This window comes from Ascidiella aspersa, chromosome 3, assembly GCF_963924565.1.
Source record: "Ascidiella aspersa chromosome 3, kaAscAspe10.2, whole genome shotgun sequence".
Taxonomy (NCBI): Eukaryota; Metazoa; Chordata; class Ascidiacea; order Phlebobranchia; family Ascidiidae; genus Ascidiella; species Ascidiella aspersa.
Window position 1 is genome coordinate 7344298 of NC_139449.1, and position 23331 is coordinate 7367628.

The 23331-nt window shown below is 37.7% G+C and overlaps 1 protein-coding gene across 1 annotated transcript in view; it reads right to left on the minus strand.

Moving 5' to 3' along the window:
• Nucleotides 1-23331, minus strand: part of LOC146159000 (oxidation resistance protein 1-like) — a 40230-nt gene that overhangs the window by 12394 nt on the left and 4505 nt on the right. Inside the window, exons 7-9 of the mRNA XM_083383378.1 lie at nt 20481-20653; nt 19540-19754; nt 17843-17912 (exon numbers count right to left, since the gene is read on the minus strand). Coding sequence (XP_083239504.1) covers nt 17843-17912; nt 19540-19754; nt 20481-20653 — 458 coding nt within the window. The remainder of the gene's footprint in view (nt 1-17842; nt 17913-19539; nt 19755-20480; nt 20654-23331) is intronic.

A 23331-nucleotide genomic window follows, 5' to 3' on the forward strand; every position in this document is an offset into this window, starting at 1 on the left:
GAGGCTAGAAAAGGCGACTCTAGCTAAAAGCATTGACGCGCATGTGGCAAGTAAACGCACACTTGATAGACAAACAAGGATCTTTTTATCAGATAAGGCTTAACCCACAACTGCGCAAAACGGGAATAGCGCACCAGATCCCCCGCAAAAGTTGTTTACAACAGAAACTGGCTTGAATTGTTATGGGTCCTATCTTGACTTTAAGGTTTCCGGCAAACACACGGCAATTTAAGTATGGCTCATAGATCAGGCTACATTGTCTGACTTGGATCACAACTGTGGCTAACAAATCGCCCTCCAGGGAACGCTTTTTTTATTAAACGAACATAGTAAGAATATCAAAGCCCATATAGAAGTGGGTATCATTTTGAACACTCCGTATACCTCTTTAGTCATGTTCAACATCTGATGTCAAAATTTTTTCTCAATTTGTACGTTTTGTTTGTCCTCTAGCTAAGTGACCTTTTCACAGCCCTGTCTCGCAACTAAAAGGCAAAACGACCCGGATAAAACAAATAGTTACAAAACGTGGGCTAAGAAAACTCATTCGGCCGGCTATGCACGTGGTTAGTCGTTAAATGAGCAAAGGTCCAGCGCCGCAAATAGGACTGACGGCCAGCGAGTGAATGAGCCGGTATATAAGCAGACTGGAGGGGCAGCGCGATTGCGAAATCTGCACTGTGGGTCAATCGCGAGCACAGCAGCTTCAGCGAGCCTACGCTAAAAGGAAAGGGTTCGTCGAGCTGCAATTGCTCTGACGATCTCTATAGACGGCTGCACAATCATATGCGCTGCATGCGGCGCTTTTTGAACGAGTAAATTTCGGCCCCAAAATAACCCGGGGTCTATCGATTTTCTGTTCTTTAACGCTAATGAGCGCCAACGGATCCTTAAGCTACACAGCGCTGTAATTTGGCCAGCTTGTGCGTATTTTTTAATTATGTGGGAAAACTTCGCTGTAAAATTATACGGTTTTCACAAATTTCGGAATTAAAGCGCACGATGTGTCTATAGTTATTGAGTATCATGGGAGTCCATACAAGCTCTGTGGGGAGGAAAAGCAACGAATATTTGCGTAATAATCCATATATAGGAGTATCGAAATCTATGCTTGTAGTGTAGAAATGGCCAATGTTAAGCGTTGAAAAACCGTACCTCGGGTTTACGTACAACATATGCAGTGACCAATGACTTTATATAATCCAGGTGCGAACTTGACTATCAAAGCGAAACTTTGAGTTTAAAAGTTTTTGCAAAAGAGGAGACTGATGTTGTATGACTCGACGATGCAATAGATCACTCAAAACTGCCAAGGTTGTAAGCTTAACGACACATATATTCAAATGAATTAACTAAATATACCTGCGGCAAAACGAAAGTGTTAGCATTTGTATTGCACCTTTTACAATAGATCTTGCACTTTCAGTTTTCCTAACAGTCAAAAACTACGAAACTTGGTCGATAGCTGGTTCATCTGAGAGTTCGCGAAAGTGCAATTTTGCCTTTTATGCGGTCGTATATTACCAGCACCGCTTGTACATAAGTGCAGTTTGCTGCCATAAAAACAAAACCAACTGCAACACCAAAGGTCGTAAAAAATAGCTGATCTCAGCCGTTTATATGACGAGAGGGCGCATGTCTCGCCTTTCAAACCATACAATCGCCATTTTTATTTGATTTTAATGAGGTGCATTGCGAAACGAGCTCTGCTCGACGTCACGAATGCATAGTGTTGCGTAACAATGGGCGTGTGTTAGGCAATGTGAGGCAAATGCGGCCAAATCGTTTCCTGCATATGATCTGCTAGGGAGTTTCTCGTCAGTAAAGTTCAGACACGTATGCATGATTTTGCTTCCGGTGACCTAAGAAATCTAAGGCGGCCCAAGAGCCAAATACAGTACAAACGGCGCACTGGCGTAGTCAACTTTTGGGAGAATTAATGTTTTCTAGAGCCTACTATTGAATTATAAATACCGATTGCTAATCTAAATCCTGTATTGATACTTAAAATAGGCCGAGAAATGTGAAACGAAAACGTTACTCAATCCACAGTAAAGAGCGATTTAGAGGCGAAAAAGAAAGTGTGTTATAAGTGATACAGGCAACTGTATTTCAAACTATTTTTAAGTGTATTTTGAAAATTATTTTTACGACCCGGCTTAATTTTACCTGGAAACTTTTGCGGTGAACCAATGAACGTTGTTAATATATGCAGCATTTTTTAAGCGTTAAGCTTTAGTTACCGCGGCATCTCATATGGAGGTTCACATTTTTAGGCCGAAAAAGCAGTGGGTTTTCCGTTCGGGATAATTGATTTTTTGACCACGTTGGAAACACGTGATCGACAAACTTGTTGGCTGTTTTCGTACGGCTAAATATATCTAGGTTGTGGTTCAAAACAGCACGCCAAATTGATTTTTCTCGGCTGAAGGCGACCCTTTATGGGAATTAGCGCAAAACTGTTTTTTTTTACGTTACAGTCAAAACGGGATCGCTATATTGGGTTTAATATCGTTTATAGAAGTCCAAAAAACATGAATTACGAAAAGTTGTAAGAAGTCCAAAAATATAAAACCTAGAAAAATTTTAAAGCCAGAACATTCTTCATTTGTTTTTAAGTGTTTTGACCTTCATTAATACTTATATTAGTACTCCGTATTAACTGCAATGTGTACCATCCGCACAAGCGGAAACAAATTTTGCCAAGTAGTAAGTGTTAACATGAACGCACTACCGCTTAAGCTTCAATTAGTGAACCACTCAAGTACGGTTTTCAGAAAAAGGGTCACATTGAATCGCTGTACTCCGAAAATCTACTTTCATTTGATAAAAGACTGTAACCGATACGACCCTTGCATATAGTACAAATACCTGTAGTGATATACCCATGCTAGGACTTTAGAGGCTACGGGATCAACATATAGCTATCTGGTAAGGAAGTTTTGGCACAAGTATCGTATTGTTATCTTATACTAGCCAAGGCCTTATTATTGGCCAGATTAAAGCAAAGCCGTTAACTGATTACTAAACGATAAGAAAATCAGCGAAACTGCATTCTTGTTTGAAAAGACTCCTTCAGCGCACCAATCCTGGGAAAAATCCCTGTAAAAAAAACCTCCAGCGAACATTAGATGACATAACAACGCAACAAGTCAAATACGCGTAAAAACACGAGAGAAAAATGGGATTCGTCTGCAATCCGCGTGTAATGGTGGCGCACAGACTCCCTATGTAGACCAAAGCAAAGAACGCTCGAAATTTTACCGTGTAATATCTCCGGAAGTGAAAACGATATCGATCAAAAATGCTCACACATTATTTGAAGCAAACCAACCTAGCCAGCAATCATGCTATCATAAAAAAATACTATTAAAATATATATTTTTCATATTTATGAATATTAATATTCAGTCTTATTTGTCCTTGAAAGCCCAGCGTGCAAAACGTAACTTACATAGGGTAAAACCTACAGGTCTATCAGTATACTCGTCAAAAAACACTATTTGGATGTCTGCCTAGTAGGGAAGCGTCGCCATAGAAACTGCACTATACCAAAAAAAATCGCGATTCAAGCGTTTGCTATTGCTTTGCATGCGGCAATCGTATTGCTGCAAAAACCTCTCTGCACCTGACTTGGCTGGGCGACGATCCGCGGCACAGGCAAACTCCAGCTCACTCGCGCTCATATATACGACGGCGCACTTCGCCGAGTCCAACTTTTCACGTCAAAACAACACTGAATCACGTACACACTGCTATGGGCGTCCCTTTTTCGAGGCAAACTGTTTACGGCGTTCGGGTGTGTTTTTGTGCCCCGGGGCCTCGCGTCTACACCACAGCCCTTAGGTTTGATGCGATATCGCCGAAACGAGGATTCAACGCAAAGCACACTCGCGTTGCGCGAGAAACGCGTGCGCAGTGGCACACACACACACGTGCGGGTGCGAAAGTCATGCGGCGGGGGCGTGCGCTTTTTCTCACCGTCGAACAGCGAACAAACAAACAACGCCGAGATTTTTTGCAAACGCAACGAAAAAGTTATCGACGCTGGGTTCAGGCGGGTTGCGCATCGATTACAAATTCAGTATGTCGCGGTTTCTGATAACACACACCGATGTGTTATCGACTCTTTAACAAATCTATCCAATGCTGCAACAACTCTTAGGACGTTTCCATTGCCGACAGGATGAAATAAATTGCGGCAATAGCAAATTTCTTTCACCTTTTCTAGGGGCGTATCAGAAAAAAGAAAAGTGATTTAAATAGATTTTGCCAAAAAAATAAATGAGGAACATAGGTTTTTAAACTGTTTAAAAATCTTACCTGAAGAAGAAGCTATGCAAATTCAAAGCAGGGCAATTCAATATTACTTGTTTATTATTTTCGTTGGCGGCTCCGAGCCAAATATACACGACGTTTTTAGCGTGTTATTTATTTCAAAAAGTGGTTTAAAAACAGGATTTAACATCTAGATGCAGCATTAGCGTTAAAGCGACCATTTTTGTTATTTATTTATTTAATTATTTTTTGTGAAAAAATCACCAACACAAACACGTTGTTTTAGCAGTTTTGCTAAGATAGGGTGATTAAACGATTTAGATTTGCCAAAAAGTCGGCAGCGGCATTCTACTAACAGCTGTTTAGCAATATTGCGTTAGCAGGGCAGGGATGCGACTCGTCACCACGTTATCACGCTTCCAGTTGTAACAACTGCCAAACTGGGGAAGAGAGAAAGCCAAAGAGAAAAAGGGAGAGAGAGAAAACCAAAGAGAAAGAAGGGAGGGAGGTATCAGATTGAAATTTGGACTTTGGACCCGCGTATGGAGAAAAGCCTTTCGCCGAAAAATCGCCGGCAACCTAAATGACCCTCTCTTCTCTGTTTGGCCACGTTGACAAATCGCCGGCGAGGTAAACAAATAAGACCTCGACGTAAGTCGAGAGACCCTCGCTTTCTGGCCAGGTAAGGACACTGGTTCGCCTTGCCTCTAACCCGATAACTGTTTGGCGAGAAAAAAATCCGGATTTACATTATAAACACATTTTTAGACTGCCCGTTGGCGAAATTAGGCCGGTTTAGCATTAGACAGCACTCTTTATTCTTAACCTTTGCAAAAAATAGGATAAAACGCTCGTAAAAACGCGCATAGTGTTTTGGCCAGAAAAAAAAACGGCTCTCGTAATATGACCACATTTTAGGACTACTCGTTGGTGAGATCAGGCCGGTTTACATTTACGTTACCTCTTTTAACCCTTTATTCCTAACCTTAAACGGTCCGAATAAAGGTACCGGCCCATTTTTCAGGCTATGTAAAGTGAGGAAATCGCGAGCACTTGGTAAGCGTTAATGGACGCCGTTAGCAAACCGCTTTAACCTCTGCAACACTGGCAATTGCCGCAAAAGCGGCTGCTGCTGCAATCTGCAACCTATGGTAGTTTCAATATGGCCTATTCCTATGCTAGCTTGGCCAAATTGAAAATATGCTTCCAAAGGCCTGCATAGCGAAATCAGTCGTCCTGTTAAATATTTTTATATAAGCCGACTGGATTCAAGTAGCCTTTGAGGAGTCATCATGTTCATGTGTACTATATTATTTGTGCCGTCTCGTTGATCAGTACGAACCCGGAAGGGTTTGATCACCGACTATACCAGGGATGGCGAACCTTTTCATCGCGTGGGTAACAAGCACGACATTAATCCTTACAAAATGCTCAAGTGGGTCATAATTTTCTGCAAAACTTGGCTGCTGCGTCGTTTGAACACTGAGTGTTATTGTCTGGGTTGGTAATTTAAAGTTTTTGGGCGATTTACAAATTCGGATTTCCACGAATATTAGGAACCTCAATAGCTGATAAATACTGCAGCATTTTTATGGGCAGGAGTGCAGCAGAAAGCTTGTCAGCATGGTGACAGGGTATTCACAATTTTTAGTCTGCAAACTCTTAGTTTCTAGCCACCCTTTACGTTTCACAGCGATAAACAAAATTGCTTTTAGTTGTCTGCTATTCTGCACGCATTTGTTGAAATGCAGTTAATGTAGGCCTAGATTGGGCAGCCCTGATTTAAATGGAATATATTATCCTATTTAACGAAGAATTATTTTTTACATTTATCTTTCCTGAAAATGATTGATAACATTTCGGTTTAGAGAGAAAAGTGGGCCATAAAAAAATCTGTGGTCGCGGGTCAGTGGTTCGCCATCCCTGGACTATACATTGTGCTTATATGAATTTTTCAGTAGGTCATGCCTTTTTTAAATCCCAAATATTTTGAGCAAATCTCTCGAGCAATTATTGCGAAAGGATCAATAAAATGCCGAATAAACAAATCACTAGAAATACCGACCCTGAAACTAACCGCGGTAACCTGGGAATTCAGCAATTTCCAACAAGGCTCGGTGTTGGTCTTATTTATCTAACAAAAATTAGTAATGAGGGAGAAAACATTACGTCGGTTTCCACTTTCGCTGTAGCGATATGAAGTATTTCATATCACTTATATCGGACAATACTGACAATTTTTAGCGTAAAGCTGTTTTACGAGACCAACGGTTTTCGAGCATCGTAAATCTGTTTTATTTAAAGACTGGATCCATAGAGACCAGTGTAGCAATAAATCAACCAACGTCTGTTTGCTACTTGCTAAACAAGAAAAACGACACAGCAGCGCTAAGTGATTGATGATACAGCTAACGTAACCACTAACAACTTCACAAATCCATGAAAAAATTGGTGATTTATTTTAGAAATTTCGAGATTTTAGTGTAACATCCGACAATCCCAACAAACTTTAGACAAATTATCTGGTGCACAACGGTATATTGTGTCAAACAAAAATGTACTTAATTTAGCGTTAGTGTGATTGCAGATTAACTGTGTACGGATAAAAAACTGCATCAGATAGGAAACAGATCGCGGTCTGGCAAATGTCTACACTTACAATTTCCACAGTGCCTCAACCTTAGCTAAGTTGTCCTACATCTGTGTCCCACATCTGTCTAATAAAACTCTTTAAGGCGCAGCACAGGAAAAGAACGGAAGCCGCCGAAGTAAATTGGCTGGGGTGTGTTTGTTGAGCAAACCGTGATTGTCGGAACGCCATTGGTGCGATGTGACGGTTTCTGGTGAATATCAGGTTACCCGGCCGGGCGATTTTTCGCACGTAAACAAAACATAGGAGTTAATCCTGTTGACCAACTATACCGCCATCGCTAATGGAAAGGGTTGCCGCCTGTTTAATGAGTAAAAGAGGTTTGAAAAGAGTATGAGTCGAACATAAAAATTTTAAACGGCCGTTACTGCAGTCTAATTGTTTTTTAAGCTCAAAATTTCTAATCGCGTAAATTATATACAAATAAACAAACAATTCAGCGTTCAACATGGCAAAACTTGAAAGTTTAAACTGCACAGTGCACACAGTTCTAAACCTAGGATTGACCATTTTTCTCATTGCGTTTAAAAATTTACATGTCAGTCATCAAATTCACCCCAGAAACACGTTAAAATGCCCACGAGTGGTTATTTAACCAACGGTTTTCCGCTGCCATAGTTCAACACAACACGAGATACACTGATTTTATAATACTGCTGTCCGCAACAGCGAATTTATTGGAAGGGAACTAAAACAAATTAAAGACAGATAAAAGTTATAATCTGCATTTAGCATATCAACCATTAACGCATGCCAGCATGGACACGGCCGCCAAAACATGCTTAATTAAATACGTGTTAACGGCCTCACAATTATTTATCGACGGATGCGGCCGCACGGCCGCAGGTTGAACACCGTTGGCCTAAACCTTGGATTAACAATTGAAAAAAAAATTAAAATGACATTTCAGTTGTAAGATTTATCACAGAAATACGGTAAAATTCCCACATAGCGGTTATTATAAAAGATTTACCCACTGTTTAAAAATCGCTGCCTTATAGTTTAAATACATGCGAAAAAAAGATAAACGCAAAATACACTAATTTCATAACGGTGCTGTCCGCAAAACTACCAAACTCACATCTACTTTATAGGACTAAACCTTGGATTAACAATTTTAATCATGCTTCAAAACTTAAAATGTCATTTCAGTTGCGAAATGTGCCCCAGAAAAAATCTTTACAATGCCCAAAATTATGGTGGTTATTTACTTTTACCCACAGTAAAAATCTCTGCTTTAGTTAAAAAACGCGAAAAAAACAAAAAAAAAATATAAACGCCAAATATACTAATTTCATAATGGTGCTGTCTGCAAAACTCTCCAACTTACTAACAACAACATCGCTCATTTAATTTATAGGATGCCTGAAATGACTCGAACTCATATGCGCGATTGCGTCGACACCGCCCTGATTCGGCACCCCAAAAGTGACGAAACAATCACAAAGTTGCGCGCGGCCGCGTGAGGAGCGCTTCGGGCAACAACCACGCGCCTGTTGTGACGTCATAATGCAGCATCGCCCCTCTCGTGACGTAGACGGGTGGCACTTCTAGCAAAGTAGTGGCACGTGAAAAAACATCACAACTTACTATGCTGATAATTAGTTGGCGGCAGAGGGGTAACATTTTCGGAGGGGGCGCAACTTTACGAAAAAAGTAAACTTTTCAGAGGAGACAAAATTTTTCAGAAGACTTTGACCTGATGAGGCACGATTGTGCAAAAGCTTGTCGAGAATTCAATGCAAATTGTCTATATGCAGTGCCACCTGATTCATCTATTTAGAATAAGACAAATACGACCATTTACAAAGATTAGTATTATTCTGGGGATTGCGTCCGGTTTTGCACAAATATGAAAAGTTATGTTTTTTTTTTAAATTCATGAGTACGTTTTTTTCTACACATATGACTGTATTTAAATAGTCTTTAATAAAAGGATAACAAAATTTATATATTTGTTGAAAAAACGAATTGCAGTTCAAGAAGTTTTCTTCTTCGATTCGGGCGAGAGCAAACCATTAATTATGATCTTCCATGAAGTAAATGATGATGAATGAAGGGCAAAAACCATGAAAATAAAATATTTTTAAAAACATCGATGGATTGTGATTATTGGACTGTGGATGAAACTGTCTTCCAATCTGGTTATTGAGTTTGTTCTTACCGCATTTTACGGCCAATGAAGTATTCTCTTTATTGACTTTCAACATGTCTAACTATTTAAACGTTTGTAATATCTCTTTATTCATTTTCAACATGTCTAACTATTTAAACGTTTGTAATATCTCTTTATTCATTTTCAACATGGTCCAACTCTAACATGTTGAACGTTTGTAATACCCCTTTTATCTTTTTCAACATGGTTTCACTCGTTTAAAATTCAAGAACCTCATCTCCTGAAGAATAGAAGCTTAAAAAAGGTGACAGGAAAATTTGATTTCAAGTAGAATTATTCAAAACATCTACTAATATTTCGGAAAAAATCAAACAAAATTGGTAAGCAAGCTTTTGCTATCCATAGGCGAAATGACTGGTCGTTCGTTAATTAATTATGCATTGGATCGGTGCAGTAACATTATAGCGTTGCGCCCGGTGAATTTATTATAAGCTTGTATCAGGTATCATTTCCTATCCTACTTATGCGAATGTGCTAAACCAGAACGCAGAACACCAGTTGTAATTTCGCAAAACAAGGGTGTTAGAACTCCACATTTAACTATTAAACGAAACACTTGCTGGGTTGAGGTAGTGCATTTTAACCACTCAATTTTTACATATAAGCCATGCTTAAAAAAGGACACGAAAATCGGTGTTGGGCCGTTTGATTTGGGAAAATCCTTTCTAAAGTAATAATATAACTATCTTAACAATAAACGTGTTATTATCCTTGAGATGAGATGACTACCTAACTGTTGGAGTACAGACATTTAAATAAATTGCTAATTAATGTTCCAATCGCTAGGCTTTTTTGACTACAGGTTGGTTGTTTTTCTGTCCTGCTTTGCTTGCATCACTCGTCAGATTCGATTAGTCTGCGATGGCTTTCGGTGTACTATGATACAAAAGCCGTTACGGAATGTAATAAAGTGACTTCAAAAGAGCTAGATCACAGTTACACGTATGTGAATGTATCTTCCATTGAATGATATGGTACTGTGGATGCACTTCAATGTGAACTTGCTTGAACCAGTAGAATATAACAAGCATTGGCGCCATGAGGCTGTGTAGCTCAGTTGGTAGAGCGACGGTCCCAGAATGGCCGGAGATCGTGAGTTTGAACCTCACTGCAGCTCGTTGTTTTTTCTAGCCTGCCCTGCTGACAGAATTGATCGACAGATTCGGTGTAAGCTGGATATGTTATGCAATACATATCCGTAACGAAACAATTGAATCAACTTTAGCCAAACATAATTAAGCGTCTCAAGTCTACGCACGTTTTGTTAACACCCGGGAAGAAACAAACTAAAAACGCAAGGTGCTTAAGTAGAATGATTTGCTCGTCAGATTTAATGGTGAACGTGATGCAGCCCGCTTTGCGATATGTCTGGTTCAAACCCCTGTGAACCACAAGCGTTTTGCGGGCTCAGCATTTCAATAAAAACAACTACTTTGAACGCCTCAAGCGTCACGTACAACTTTCGCACAAAAATATTGTTTCCAGATCGTCGATCAAAGTTCGACGTCTTATTCCAGACTTTGCGCTTTCACTTCCAACATGAGTAATCACAAACTAAGTTTACTGACGTCATATTTAGCGAACTGTGACCGCTATGACGTCACGTTAAGCGAACTATGACCGAGCCGACGGCGAATCAAGTAAACTATGCTCACTGACCGCTGATAAATAAGCTTACGTAATCACTAGACTGGCTAAGTGACAAGGAAATGCTGTCTTTACAATTTAGATCATTGATTTCTAGGTGCTATATCTTTTTTCGGGGCACTAAGAAAATAAAAGAAACCTTTTAGAATGTTGCTTATGCCACTACATGGCAAACCAAAGTGTAAATGTCTAAACATTATCGAATAGTCAATCGAGAGAGTAAAGTCAAGTCTACAGTGTTTGCCAACATGCTGATTTTCAAGAACAAGTATTCTAGAAATATTGATGTTCCAGTGTGGTATTGCAGCATAACATTAGAACTAAAATATAGCAGCTCACTCTACCACAAACTAAAGTCATTTTTAACCTTACAACACACGGTATGGCAGGTAAATGTCACAGCATTATTAATCTATTAGCCAATCTATATAGGATGCATTAAGTTTCTAATGTTAATTTACACGCCTATATTTATTTGTTTCCCGGATAAGTGATTACTAGGGCCATTTTTATTTTAACCTAAAAACAAATTTTTTTTAACTTTATTTTAACCCAACGAAATTGCTTGTTTCTAGAGGCCACAGTTCTTCCTTGAAATGATGCCAGTTACCCAAACATAATATTTTGTCGAGTTCAGACCCAAACGTAACATTTTGTCGCAAAGTCAAGGTGTTTTATGGATTATATAAAGTGCGTCGGTTTTTTTGGCGATAGATTTAGCTTGCTTAGGCATTTTTGTATTACAAAATGTCAGTAGGCTATTCCTAAAATCCAAACTGTTCATCTGCGAAAACACCACGTTTATGAAGATGAAGTGTTTTATAAGAATTATTTAAATACGTAACAATAAATAAAAAATTGGCAATTTGCGATAAAAGTTAGTGCTGATCCAAGTGGGAATTGTGACATTTTTCCTGCTTTTATGGGTTAATATAGTTTAGTTGTATCGCAGTTCCTGATTTACAATGCTTCCATGACGATTTTAACAAAAATGACTCTCAAGAAACACAGAAACTTAATTTGAAAAATTTTGACTTTATTGAAAATTTTGACTTTATTTTGACCTATAAACTTTTTTTAAACAGTCCCCTAGGTGATAAAAACAACTTTATTCTTTGATTCGTGGACAAACGAGGTCCTTAAAAAATTTTAACTTTATTGACTTTTGCGGGCCCTAGTGATTACATTTACATAAATTAATTTCGTTGTACCATGCTTTCCACAATTGGTATGCCGCAGTTAACCCAAAAGGTATTTTATCTTGATTGGGATGTGCATTCTGTGTTTCTATTGTTAATTTATGTAAAATACCAATAGACGAAAAATCTAGATTAAAAAAAAGTTTGCGTTTTTAAAATAAGTAGGCTTGGGAGACGATTTTACAAACATGTAGAAGTTATTAATCTAGAACTTCTTAAAATCAGTCGCGTCTATTTCGCATAAAAAAACACAACGAACTAGACAGGGTGTGCGGTTTTTGTATATTTTGCTAGGGGGGTATAGCGCGGTTCTACTATATTATACCAGGGGGGTATAGCGCAGTTCCACTTTACTTTACCAGGGTGTTATTCCTTAGTTGTTCTATATTCTTTCAACGGGTCTTATTTGTCAGCAGTGTCCATATACTCCCAATGTTGTGCTTCCAGTTTCGGTGCTTTAGCAGGCAAAAGCGGATGTGGCCCGAAGTTGCGTGTTATAGGTTGGACATGGTGCACTTTTACAAGATTGATTGCCAGTGGTCTTAATATAAATTTGGCTGCGAAGCAAACCTATAACTTGTCTTTAAATTGAAAAATATTTGACAATTTTTTCTTGCACCCCTATACGCCTCTAATTGGGGACAAAAATCAATAGTGTGATGTGTTCGATTTAGTTCTTTACAGCTATCTACTCTAATCTAGCGGCAGAAAACCTTCAATACAGAATTTGTTCATATCGCTTGCCTTATTCTGGCCGCGAAGCGGCTGGCTCCCTGCTGTGCTTTTTTTGTCCAGCGCGTGCAACATCCATTGTGCAAAGTGTCTCGTCTTAGTGAATTAACTTATTGCTCTTACAAAACAACATATTTTACCGCCGCAAGTCTAAATAAAAAATCTGCCAGGCAGTGTACACCACTTTGTTTGCAATTTTTTTTCCATTAAAAAATCACTTCAATTTCTATATTTTTGGTTAATTATTTTCCCCCATGGGTTAATTATTTTGAGTTGAAGGTCAAAATTTTGCTGTGAAGCAACCTATAATTTGTCTTTATAATTGAAAACTATTTAACAATGTTTTCTTTAGTTTTTTAGACACCTCTAAACACAAAAACGGCCGAATTTTAATTTTGCCCCCCTAAAATACTCCCCTATTTTCAAAAGGTAAAATGTTTATTTTAACATCAGCTTTAAATGGGTCTCTAACATTTGTGAAATTTTCAGATTTTTATGTCATTTCCTTCTAATGTAAATATATCATTGAAATTTCCTAAAGTGTTGTGCATTTTATCCCCCCGGATAAACAGTTCAGGTCTAATGTTTAAAATTTTGTTACTTAGCATTGTATATGTTATGTATCCATCATCCACAAATATATCAGATTTTTTTTACATTTTTTCACCTCTGAAAAGTGCCGAAAACCAAAATTAACAAAAAATGACAGTTTTACCCCCCTAAAAAACACCCCTTACAACCTAGGCAATTTTTTTTTATATTAGAAACAACTTTGGGAGGTTATTTAACAGTTGTGAAAATTTCATGTTCCAACTATGTTTTTTTCCTTGTCAACAGTGAGCCATAAAAATTGACTGAAAAAAAAAAAAAAAAAAAAATAATAATTCGGACAAAAACAACATGTGTCCAAAAAAAAAATTTTTTTTTCGGGCCACATAATTAAGCCTGACAAAGTGATTGTAGATTAGGTTTGTATTTCAGTAAGTGGCGATTTAAAAATAATCAGAACTATAGAAGTGTCAATTACATCGAAATGGCAATGGATCTTTATCGCCACTAAGCGGAAAATCGTCGACACATAAGCCTGTGTTCTGAAATGAATATTAAAGTGAAGCTTTACAGGAATTTTAACATGTACCACCCTCATTTAAATGTACCTTAAAGCAAAATAAAGAAATTTTTCTCCAATCCGTGGTTAAACTAATACTTGTGCGCCACGTTTATTAAGAAAATCGTTTTTTGACCAGCAGCATGCACGCAGGTCAGCTAACAATCAATACGGTTCTAATTTTGGCGTCAAACGAAATGTAAGAGAGGCGTTTTTTGCAGTTACCAGAGGAGCGACGTGAATCGATAGCGATTAAAGTGCCCGAGCGCGCAAATAGGTTTGACAGCAGCAAACGGCGATTTGCCCCGTTCGCTTTAAGCCTTTACGTTTAAAAAGAAGCCTCCTGCGCCAAATTGGGTTGAATAAATTCACGTTAGAAAACTCACAGGCTGAAGCTGATTTTTTAAACAGGTGACTTCCAAACTTTATTAGTTAGACCCAAATTTGTGTGTGTGCGTGTGTGTAATCAGCTAGTTTTGAATTTAGTCAATTCTGGGCAAACAGAAAATTGTGAAATGGCGTATTGCTTTACTGTCTTTTTTAGAAATGACGTTACAAAGTTAACTCGCGCACAAAACGTCCAAGGTTCTATATCAAGGGTTCTTAAACTGGGGACCCCTTGGGGGTCCGTGAACTAGTTTTAGGGGGTCAACGACTAATTCAAATATTAGTGTATATTTTAGAAGTAAATCAATTTATCAAAGGGAACAATTTAATTAAAAATAGAACGGTTTTACACTGACTGTAATAAGACTCCATTTTAGGGGTCCGTGGTAAAAAAAGTTTAAGAACCCTTGTTCTATATGAAATGCAGTCTAATCATGCGAAGCGCGAAAAAAATGGACTTATTAGGTTAAAATTGCCCAAACTTACGATTTAGCAAGATACCTGACGCATTACGCTCATAACTGCGTCATTTTTCTTTAAACTAACACTAGCACTTTGTTGAGTTTATCGCTTATATCTAAATAAATTTACTGATAAACACCTAGTAAAAACGTATAGATGTTAAAAATGTTTGTATTTACATAGCAAATGCAGCAAAAAACTATAGTTTATTGGGAGCATGGCCTGATACCCCCAGCCCCTCCCACCCAGTATCGATCCCTGTTCACTTTCAATTATATTTTGTTATCAACTAAACCTGACTTACAATTTCATACGTGATTTATTAACAGGAGTAAACACCACCACAGTCTGCTCATGATGCAACTATTTAGTTCAAAAAGATAAAGACAAATATTGCGTATGACGCAGTTATTCTATTCAGCCAACGTTGGAATAAAACAAACTTTAATGGAAGGGTTATTTTCGGCAGATTTCAATCGTCCATGCACGACCCATTTTACTCGCGACCCGTACTTTGAGAACCGCTGTTTTAAACTAATAAGGTTTAACAAATTGACCTGACATTTAAAGCCTAGAAACGGTTGATTTAAGCGCTTGACTTTTTAAAAGGCATTGAAGTTTATTACGGCTATTTTTTCCGTTGGCTTAAAACAAAACCTTTAACCCAGAGTAGTTTTGTGTCAATAAAAAATATGACCTGGCTCGTCTGGCTAAATGTACAGGTTAACCAGCCAAAGCTGAAAATAAAGAAAAATACGTCATCAGTTGAATCCATCAGTCGTAAGTTGCAACATAACTACACTCTTACAAATGAAAAAGCACTGAGGCCGCGTTTTCGTACAAGGAGGTATGTTTATGGTTATTAAACTGCGGTCACAGAAATTGGCATTGCGTTCTACACGTTTTCTGCATAATAGCTTAGTATTATATATGCAGTTATGCACAGTGCACACCTTCAACAAGAAAATACAACAATTAAAAAACCAAAACTTGAAGTTTCGGAAACCCTGGTTTAAAGGTTAATTTATAATCTTTATAATGTTACAAAGCTGTTTTATCGTTTTGGATTGCTTTAATATCAAAATATTTTGCAATTGTGGCACATGATGCCGTTGTGTGTTGTTAAGTCACGACAAAAACGTAACAAGTGTGACAAACAGCGATCAAAAAGTTTGAAATTGTCGGAGACAATGGTTTCTACACAGCGAAAACATGACCAATCAAGCACTTGAGTTTGATGTCAGCCTGGCAAATAAAAACTCGCGCTGTCGATCAATGTTAAACCCATAACTCGCGGCTCAAACGACCCTGGAACCAAGTTTGAGCCTTGACAAAAACGACAGCGGCAAGTCAACCCGGGAGAAAAGGAAATGTCAATTTTGACCAATAACTGAGATGCAATTTGGTATATTTGCAGTCGCAGGTGCATTCTAGGTAAGACTGCATTCCGTTAAAAACTCTCCCCCAGACAGATAACTAGATTAAGGCAAATGAAGTGGAGCCATCTAAATAAATAAGGCTAAACATCGAAACATACATTTTTTATGATTAATTTATCTAAGCAGGGCCTTTGTAATTTTCGAAATATATATATATATATATATGTTATTATGAATTTAGATAGCAGGTCTGTTTTGATTTTTGTAATTTTTTGTATAATATTGCGAACGTGAATGAATAGAAAATTGCTAGTACTTGCGTATACAGATTAATTTCCCAAAACTGCAAAGGGCATTGTTTGGCTTGGGTTGCCACACATTCGCGTTTCTGTTTAAGCAGCAGGATATTGTGGGCCACTATGCAAACGGTTTCGAACGAAAGGGTGCGGTACAGAAAAAGAAAGAGGTTTGACAATGAGGATTTTTACCGAAGGGCTGAAATTTCCTGTTAGTCGTTGACAGTCGCTACACTCGCAAGTCAACATTGCTGTATAAATCAGGTCTGCGGAGTCGATTAAAAACAAGTTCGACGCTGGCTAAATGTCGAGTCCTGAGTTCGGTTCCGACTATACACCTATATTTAACCCATTTAAGAAACTAAAATAAGGTGGATATTCAGTAATTCACTCATATGGGTGTCATATAATTTATTTCCCCACAATAAGTAGTTGGCAAATATTTTACCACATGCTATTCCATCTTTACAATATATATTTTTCGGCCTCATCGTTTTCGAAATTTTGTATAGCACGTAAAGTCGGGTAGTTTTACGTATAGTCTTACTAAGTGCCAAATCCCGAGTCCGAACTCCTGGTTTAAACCGAAAAAAAAAATGACAAAGTTAATTAGCCCAACGAACTTTAATAAAAGCTAAATAATAATCGAACAAACAATTAGCTTTTAACAATTTACAAAAGTGACAATTCCACTTCTTGGTGAAACAAGACGACGTAGGACAAAATACCCAATGACAACGACTTGGGGACGTATCGTAAGGTTACGATTAATAACAAATCGTAAACACATTGCTTTATATACCAAGTTTATTAAAATCTGGGAGCCCTATTTGAAGGGTTATAAAGTCATAATTTCTGTCTTCTCTCGTATTTACTCGTTTGGCCTTTTCGTTTTTGGTGGCTGAATAAGCTGGTTGTCGCCTTATTGGTGACCCCGCAAGTTTGTTTGCTAAAGAAAGCATGAGCATAGAATCGCAACACGCAGTCGCTCTTAAGTTGCCGGCATTCTGGACGGCTCAGCCGAAAGTATGGTTCCAGCAAACCGAGGCGCAGTTCGCCTTACGAAAGATTCTATGGACATCACGTACTATCACGTGGTCTCCGCTTTGGACCAAGATACTGCTGGCCGATTAATAGACATTTTTGAAAATCCACAGGACGACAACAAATACACAAGTCTGAAGGAGAGTTTACTCCGAATGTTCGCTCTAACGAAGTCGCAAAGAGGGCAGCGTCTTCTTTAGATGCCACCTTTAGGGGAGTAATTTGTTTTTCGTACAAATGTAAAATCAACCCTAGTAAATTCCTAGATGCAGTGTAGGCAGATCCTGTAGACACTAAACTATGATCGAGCTGGTTGCGGTTCGAGTGTTCACAAAATATTGGAAGCCACGTTCCATGTATCCACGGTTCAAACATTATGACATGATCACGGGACCATTCTGCAGCTAAGGACATGCGGGAAAACGCATGAACTGGGTTGAACCTATTTAACAACAAGTCAAAACAACGAGGAGAGTTCACTTACTTGGCGCTCGCCATTGGACTTGAACCGGGGTTGTCCGCGTCGCTTCCAATACGAGTCCCTGGGATCATTCCTTTGAAAAAAAAATACTATTTTGTTCGATGTTATTGGATCGGAGCCGTTGGTTAAATGCTACGTACATGGTTGCCACTAATATGCAGCAACATCCACAACGGAAAAGGATCTAAAATCGTCTGAATAAGGCATAAACCTGTCGGAATACGTGCTATATTCATCGCAATAAGGCCTAAATGTCAACACAACGAAAGTGAAACTGTAGGGAGGGGATATGGGGCGATCGGGGGCATCGGTCTGACATCGGTCGTTTTGATGTCGACGTTTGAGAGCCCTAGTTTGAACGGCGCCGTTGACGTGCCGCTGTTTTGGCATAAGATTGTTTAACCCCTCTTTCGATTTAGACGTTATTGGGATTAGTACGTATTACTCCTATCGCGAATCACTGAAAAATAAATTAAATCAGGTAAAAAAAAAATTTTTAGCCAAGGAACACTCAACAAACCGATACGAGCTGGATTCTTTTTTTAAACGTTGCGAATGAAAAGTTTTACTTTCAACACCGTTTGTTTACATATACTGGGAATGAACTCGCTGCACAATGGTTTACGGTTGTGGTGCGACGTAGAACAAATATTAAAATTCGTCTCTATCCGGATGAAATTTCAACACAAAATTGCGGCGCTGGGATAAACTGGGTTACTCAAGCGTAAACGCTGATTATAGAAAGGCGATTCTAAAGCCATGAATTTTAATGAATCAATCAATACACAGAAACCATCGTTGGGAGGTTACTTCTCTCAGATTCATTAATATTCAATGGTATTTTAAGTATTAAAACTATAGATTTTTTTAATTGCTAAAAATGGCTCAAAACAAAATTAGATCGAGTATATCTCCAAGCTTTCCAAGCTACCCGAGTGACACAAAGTGTTATAAATATTACACTGTTTTGAGAGTAGGGAAAATTCTTTCATGCTGACCATTGAACAAACTTTTTACTCCCAATATTAGCTAACTTATTTTTTTATGGTCAGCAACAAACAAGTTATATAACTGAAAAAACTTAAAAATAAACCTCCAATATTAGCCAACTTAATGGTTATATCAGGGGTGTCCAACTCAAACATGCCGACGCGCCAATTTTTATCTTATAACTTCTTCCTGTGCCAAGGTTTAGAAACTAATTTTTTTTCTAATATTAAAAGCGCTTTTATACTAAAAAAACAACAGTATAGTGTTATAATATCATAAGCAATTGTTTGTTGTTGTAATTGCTGGGATTGTTTTGTATTGTGAATAAAAAATGACAAATGGCTGTATAACAAATTTAGCTTTTTTGACAATTGGCTGTATTTTTTGGGTCTTGCGTGCCATTTTTTTATTAGGCCGCGTGCCACATTTGGCATGCGTGCCTCATGTTGGACACCCCTGGGTTATATGGTATGTAATAAAAAAATTCTCAAACTTCTCAGTAGGCTATATAACTAAAGAAAAACTTTTCGCACCCAATATTGGTTCATTTAATTTTTCATGTTCTGCAACAAAAGTTTTCAGCAAGTAACATTACCCAAAATATAACCTAACTTAACTTGTTTTACGGTCTGCAACAAAAATTTTCTATAAAAGTTGATAAATTATCAAAAAGTAATATAGCTGAAAAGACTTCCCACCCCCAATATTACCTCCGACAGTTTTAGCAATGCTATATAGCAGGGGAAACTCTCGCATGAGGTGGCTCTCCGCGTCCTCCACTTTGCTGTCATCTTGTGGAGAGTTGTCGGTAAGCGAGGTGGGTTCACTTGTTACGACCTCGCCAAAATCGATAAGGTTGTCGGTGGGTGGGGTGACGGGGTCCTCAGACTGGGGTTTGGGGCTCGGTGAAGAACAGCCGTCCGTTCTGTTAGGTAATAAGTAAAGCAATTATTTTTTGACCTAAAAAACAATAAATTTTGACCTAAAGAATCTATAATTTTGACAAATTTTTTTGACGCTATAACAACTATAAAAATGCCAAAGAAAAACAAGACACTGATTAATTTGGAAAAATGTTGTGTCAACAGTTGAAATTCAAGGTAAAAATAATTCTTTAAGATTAACATAGAGTTTCTGTTTTTCCTTTTGTGACACACCTGGCAACCTTCAATGGCGTTGGCCAGTGCTGGTGTAAACCCATATTTTCATGGCTAAATTTGATACAACCATTCATAAAGAATGGTCTTGATACCAGTCAATTAAAATATTATTTATATAGAAGATATCAGTATTGTAATGACTTAAGTCAATGACATGACTTAGTGCACTTAAGTCTTTTAAATGACTTAAATGAGTTGACTTAAAAGTCTTTTAAGCAAATCAATTAACTTGACTAAAGTCCTTTGAATATAGGCTTTTTTCTGACAAAATTGTATTATATATTCTTATTTTTTCTGCAAAACAATCCTCTTGTTACGTTGCGTTTTTGTTATTTCTTAGTTGAGGCATTGCTTGTAATTGAGTTAGTTTAACAATTTTGGTAGTTTAACACATTTTTTTTTATAACAATGACTTGACTTGGAATTGACTTCACCAAATATGGTTAAATTTGAGTTTAGTCTGAGCAGTTTTCACAAGACAAAAAACTTACATGTACATTGGTAGCTCGCCCTTATCGCTGAACATAGTTGCGCTTACAATGGACGACATGTTGCACATGATGCCGAACTTGTCGCAGCCGTACTGTATGGCAAGTGGGTCCAGTGGACTTGGGTCAAACATCACAGATGTGGGGGTGATCAGTAGGACCCCCTCCACCGTCTCCTGTTGGAAAAAACAAGAGTTTATGTCAAATCCAGGATTAATTTGGACAGGGTTTCTAAACCGTGGCCCATCCCTCCAGGGGGCGATGGGCATTCTACCGTTTATGTTAGGTAATTGGAACCGATATAGTTTATTCATTTTATTGCGGAAAGTTTGGATTACCGTCGCCTATATCGTTGTGGCAAAACAATTACTGTGCTGCTTCAAATGCCAAAATGCCAGGTACAGAGATTGCCTTAAAGGATGTTTAGCTACAGGGACAACTTTAGGACAATATTCAGCGAGGTTATGCACAGCGTAATTTTTTTTTGGTCAAAAAGAGTACACATCAGTGATAGTAATTACTTTGTATTCTTTGCAACATAACTGCATTATTAACATATCACATTTGTAACGAACTAAAACACAATATGGTTTTCATTGCACTCACTATACGGGCAAAAAATAAGTTTTGGAAACAACCTTGTGTTTCTATTATGTTTTATGTTTTTTTTCATGTAGTTATACACAGGTGTAGCCTTTAACCTCAGTTCATATCCAATGTTATTCCAGAGTGACAACAAAAGTATGGTAAACTGAATATGTATTATAAGAGGATATCTCATCCCCTTACACATAAATGACAACACTGAGAACAAGTGAGAGCAAACATTTTTAGACTTTTTTTGTAAAAATGGCAGTAGAACCAGTGGGTTAGTCCAGTTTTCTATATGGCTTTTTACTTTAACTTTTAATTGCTATCAAATATTTGCATTGTTTTGTTTATTTTTCTAGAGACTGACGAGTGACGATGCCTTATTTTATGGTGAAATGTGTTTTATTATAAATGACTAGAACTTAGAAATGAACTTTGATCAAGACAGGAAAGTCTAATAAATATTTGCTATACCAATATTTTCGGTACTTTCTGCAAAATAAAAGCCTGTTGTGAATAATTTGTCTATGCAACAAAACGCTTCAAGGTGGCTCTACCGCCAATCCCTATCTAAAACCCAACTTATTGCCACTATTAAAAATTAATATTCGTGGCCACGATTTTATATTCTAGTGTGATTCAGTGCACAAATGACTTGGCAGCACTTAAATCATTAACTGCCAGACTGAACAAGAAGCCCCATTAGTTATTCATGACAGTATACTTGATTAGCCATTTTGAGATGATGTCAATTAACTTGATAAAATGAGTCAACCAAGCTCTGTAGAAGTGCACAATAATTTTACCTCAAAAACAATCATTCTGCTGCAACAAAAGAGTAAAATAGCAAATAGACATATAAACTGTTTTACATACAAATTTAAGCAGAAAAAAATGTGATAAGTTAATTTTGTTTAGAAGTATATATTAGCATCATAACAATGTACAAACATTTATTTAGAAACAAATTGGCGTGTGTCCGGTCTTGAAGCTAAACTGAATTAGAGCCATTCTAATGAAATACAAACATCACCATCTATTGATTTTTTGGAAAGAACCCATTTCATTTATGAACTCTACAATTAAAATTCTATGGTAGCTATTGTAGGTTTATGTTCCATAATTTACTAATAAAGGGTACGTATACTTAGGTAAAGCCCAATATGACAGAGTGCATTGTGTAACTACCCCAGTACCATGTTATTACTGATAATTAATGAATGTATCCAATGAACAGCATGAATCAGCTTCAATTTAAAATATAAAATACAAATACATATTTGTTTTTACAAAAAACATCAGTGTGTGTATTTTGTTCTTGATGTGCTAAAATTTGGCCCAACATTAGATTTGGTTAAATGCCTGTAGAAAGCCATTTCCCCAATTTTGTGAAAAACTTCCTATTCAGTTACAGGAAAAAGAAGGTGATTTGTTGAAGTATTGTTTCCTGAGCCAAAGACTCTAAGGCCAAAACAAATGTATTTCCAAAGCCTTGTGAACTTGCATTGTAACAATACCCTAGAGCAGTGCTTCTTAACCTTTGGGCAACCGGTTGAACCTCTATGTTATTCTGCAAGCTTTGTCAAACACCAGATTTTCGCTCAGTATTCGTTTTTTCCTCTTAGCAGGTGGAACTGGGTATAGTTAAATTATAAACTTGCATTTGTACAGGTTAAATTGGCCAGATTTTAAGTTTAAAAGGTTACATGACACCTTGGTTCGATAAACGCAAAGGGTTAAAAGATTATACCCTGGTTAAAACCACTGGCCTAGAGGTACAAAAGGATATTACTGCTGTTGTGCTAGCCAAAAATGGTACATAAAAGCAAGGCAATGCTCAAATATCCAGCCTGCTATGACATTAAACACTCCACATACAAAATGAGCTGTGTGCTTAGCAGTATACTAGTTTGGAAGGGCTAGCTCACAAGGTACTACTGGTTGATGTGTATGCATGCACAGTGTTTTTTTAAGGTGTTTCGGGAGACCGAAACGGTCCCCCAAATTTCTCCAGCGGTTTCCCAAATTTTGGACTTCTTTTTGGTATCTAAATGAAACACTTGCGATCTCTTAAAACTACTTAGCTGTCACCCAAACCAAACCTTAAAAAAACCCTGTGCATGCAGATGCAAAAATAGAACTTACTTCACTGGGCAACGTAATGACCTATCCATCTTTAGGTGCAAACAAACTATTCAGCCGGCATTTTGACAACAGACTCTAGCTGACCTCATGGGATGAAGTAACTAATTTAAGAACACGC